Genomic DNA, 3,098 nt, shown 5'->3' on the forward strand with positions numbered 1-3,098 from the left:
TTGTTTAGATGAAGAAAAAATGAATGGAAAGAAAATAGAAGAAAATTTTTCTTTTACTTGGATGCAAGAAAAAGTAAGAAGAGAGAAAATTATGATGGAGTAAAATTACCAAGGTTGCGAGAACCGGACCGGTCAATAAACCGGTGAGGTCACTGGTTCAATAGTTCACTGGTTCGACCGGGGTTCAACCGGGGGTTCAACCGGTTTAATTAAATATTAAATAAAATTATTAAAAATAATCTTAAGTATATACATTCAATAATTTCTAACTTAATAAAATTTAATATTTCACATAATAAATTATCCATTACTTAAGATTAGAGGTTCACAAACAACTTCAAAATTCAAACATCAAAGTTTATAACTAAACAAAAAATAAAACGTACATAATGACAAACCCATAATGTTCTACATTCAAAGGATACAATTACTAGCAAGTTTTCAACTAATCAAAGGTGCAACTCATCAAAAATCATAATTATCATTAAGTGTTCCAGCATCTCCATCATAAACAAGTAATCCAAAGCCACCATCATCAGAAGTACCACTAAAAGAAGCTGTATTTGAAGAATCAGCAACATGAGGGAAATCCACATCAAGTTCCACATCTCCTCCATCTAATGAAATAAAATAGAAAACTAAGAAAAAATTAAAGTTACAACTTTACATCAGATATTGAGAGAAAATGAAACAAGTTTTGCTAATTCAATCACCTTTAGGATATGATGGCATAGCATTATCCGTATAAATTAAATTTTTAATGCCTTCGATGTCTCCATTAGTAAATTCAGGATCATCTTCATCCGGCATTACCCAAAAATCTACTGTGTCAATGCTTTGAATGTCAATTGGATCATAATTCTTCTTCTTGCGATGCATTCTAGATTGAAGCCGTAGATTATAAGTGACATAAACAATGTCACTTAGCCTTTGATGCTCTAATCGGTTCCTCCTCTTTGAATGGATTTGTTCAAAGAGGCTCCAGTTCCTCTCGCAGCCGGATGATGAAGATGTTTGATGAAGAAGACGAATTACCATTTTTTGCAAGTTAGGAGCACTCCCACCGTGAAGCCTCTACCATTCACCTACCAGAATATGAAATTCAACCATCAATTCTCATTCAATATTTAAAAAACATTCAAAGTAAATTGAACATAGAAATATAAATACTTACCAGGTTCAAGTCTCTTAATTGCTTTCAATGCACTTTTCCTTCCAAAACTTCCTTTTTGATCTCGATACAACTGTATCTCTTGCATTGCGGCAACCGAGTTATCACAAAGAGTTTCAATATCAAATAAATCAAGCAAAGACCTCAAGATATTTTCCTTCTCAACAAACCCCTCACTATAGAAGTAATCTAGATTCAAAAAGTATGCTGCTGCATGGAGGTAACGCTTCAAATGCTTATCCCACCACATTTTCAAGATACTTGTATAAGGTGTGTATGCAGATTTCCTATTTCTAAACATTGTCTTGATATTAATTTTGGCTCTTTGCATGCCCGCATACACAATACCCAGAGAAGGTTTCTCATCAGCATCAACAAGCCTCAATAACTTAATTAGAGGACCAACAAGCATAACAGTAGTAAAACAATCCTCCCAAAACTTACTATCCAAGATAATTGAACTAACCATCTTCCCATTGACACTCTTGGATAATTTATGAGAAGTGAAATATTTGTCAATCACCAATGATTGCAAGTCTTCTTTATGATCATATATACTTTTCAAAGTAATGAAAACAGTAGCAAAACGTGTTACTCCTGGTCGAACAATTTCTTTCCACTCTTTTCTTTTTCTAAGCCATAACAAGAAAATCATATGATTGTAAACAAACACAGTCACTTTTGAAGCACGAGAGGCAAGGTCAGCTATGTGAGGAAGACTTGCTATGTCTTTCAAGATAAGATTGATGCAATGAGCAGCACAAGGAGACCAAAAAATGTTTGGATACTTTTCATGAATGAGTTTTCCAGTAGATAGATAATTCGCAGCATTATTAGTAACCACATGCACAATGTTATTAGACCCAACCCACTCAATAACCTCAGCAAACAATTTAATGCAAAAAAATCTGTTGCGACAGAATCTGAAAAATTTTGAATGAGCTGCATAATTTGTTACAGTAAAGATGGGAAGACAGTTGGATAAAAATCGAAAAGCATCAGAATCCAAATCAAACACCAAAGGCAAGAAGCAATAAGAACAAAATGGCAAAAAAAATAGAAGCAAACAATGGATGAATCATGAATTACCCCTATACTCGTCACTGAAGCAAACAGAAACAACAAAACTGGATTGAAAAATAGATTCATGAAGCAGCAAACAGAAACAGCAAAAACAGATTGAAGATTCATGAAGCAGCAAACAGAAGCAGCAAAAACAGATTGAAGATTCATGAAGCAGCAAAAACAGAAGAAGCAACAAAACTGGATTCAGAAACAGATTCATGAAGCAGCAAACAGAAGCAACAAAACTGGATTGAAAAACTAGTTCGAGACTCAACACGACTTGAAAAATAGATTGAGAGAACAGGCGAGCCTAGAATGCCCTGTTATTTTTTTTTCAAACAGAACAGGCGAGCTCAGAATTAAGTAGGAACTAGGAAGCATGTTCAAAATCAAGAAGATAAGAAAATCAGTCTTACCGGTGAATGAGAGGCGGGATCGGTGAGCTGGGTGAGGTTCGGCGACGAGGAGGCGGCCTCAACGCAATGGTGGTCGCAGATGTTGTGCAGTGGTTTCGGTGGCGAATGAGGAGCGCTGCTGGGTGGCGACTGAGGAGCGCTGCTGGGTGGCAACTGAGGAGCGCTCTGGAATCTGGTCTCTGGAGCTTGGTGGGAGGTGGCGCTGCTGGCCTTGGTAAATGGTGGGTGAGGGGGGAAGAAAGGGGAGGCTGGGAGCTTGGGTGCTGTTGAGTGATTAGTGATTAGGGTTAGGTTCCGCCAGTTTCTATTTTTTTTTTTAAATAGCCAAAACGACGTCGTTTGGCTTTTGAATTTCCAAACCACTGAACTGCCAAAAAACCGGACGGTTCTTCCGGTTCGCCAGTTAACCGCCGGTTCGACCGACTTTTTAACTGGTTCTTTGCCAT

At 37.1% G+C, this 3,098-nt stretch overlaps 1 protein-coding gene across 1 annotated transcript; it reads right to left on the reverse strand.

Moving 5' to 3' along the window:
• Positions 1 to 1,074: 1,074 nt before the first annotated feature.
• LOC130949243 (uncharacterized) lies at positions 1,075 to 2,404 on the reverse strand. Its single transcript, XM_057878018.1, has 3 exons — positions 2,286 to 2,404; positions 1,175 to 2,094; positions 1,075 to 1,085 (listed from the first exon to the last, which is right to left on the reverse strand). Exons 1-3 carry the CDS (start codon positions 2,402 to 2,404, stop codon positions 1,075 to 1,077), a joined length of 1,050 nt encoding a protein of 349 aa, XP_057734001.1.
• Between the last annotated feature and the right edge of the window lie 694 nt (positions 2,405 to 3,098).

The sequence above is a fragment of the Arachis stenosperma genome, chromosome 9, assembly GCF_014773155.1.
Source record: "Arachis stenosperma cultivar V10309 chromosome 9, arast.V10309.gnm1.PFL2, whole genome shotgun sequence".
NCBI classification, from domain to species: Eukaryota; Viridiplantae; Streptophyta; class Magnoliopsida; order Fabales; family Fabaceae; genus Arachis; species Arachis stenosperma.

Excerpts from the sequence above, each read along its gene's own strand:
- LOC130949243 (XM_057878018.1), bottom strand. The coding sequence starts at position 2,404 with ATGAATCTTCAATCTGTTTTTGCTGCTTCTGTTTGCTGCTTCATGAAT. Across the intron at positions 2,095-2,285 it reads AATCCAGTTTTGTTGTTTCT|ATTCTGTCGCAACAGATTTT; the intron begins GTTTGCTTCAGT and ends AAAATTTTTCAG.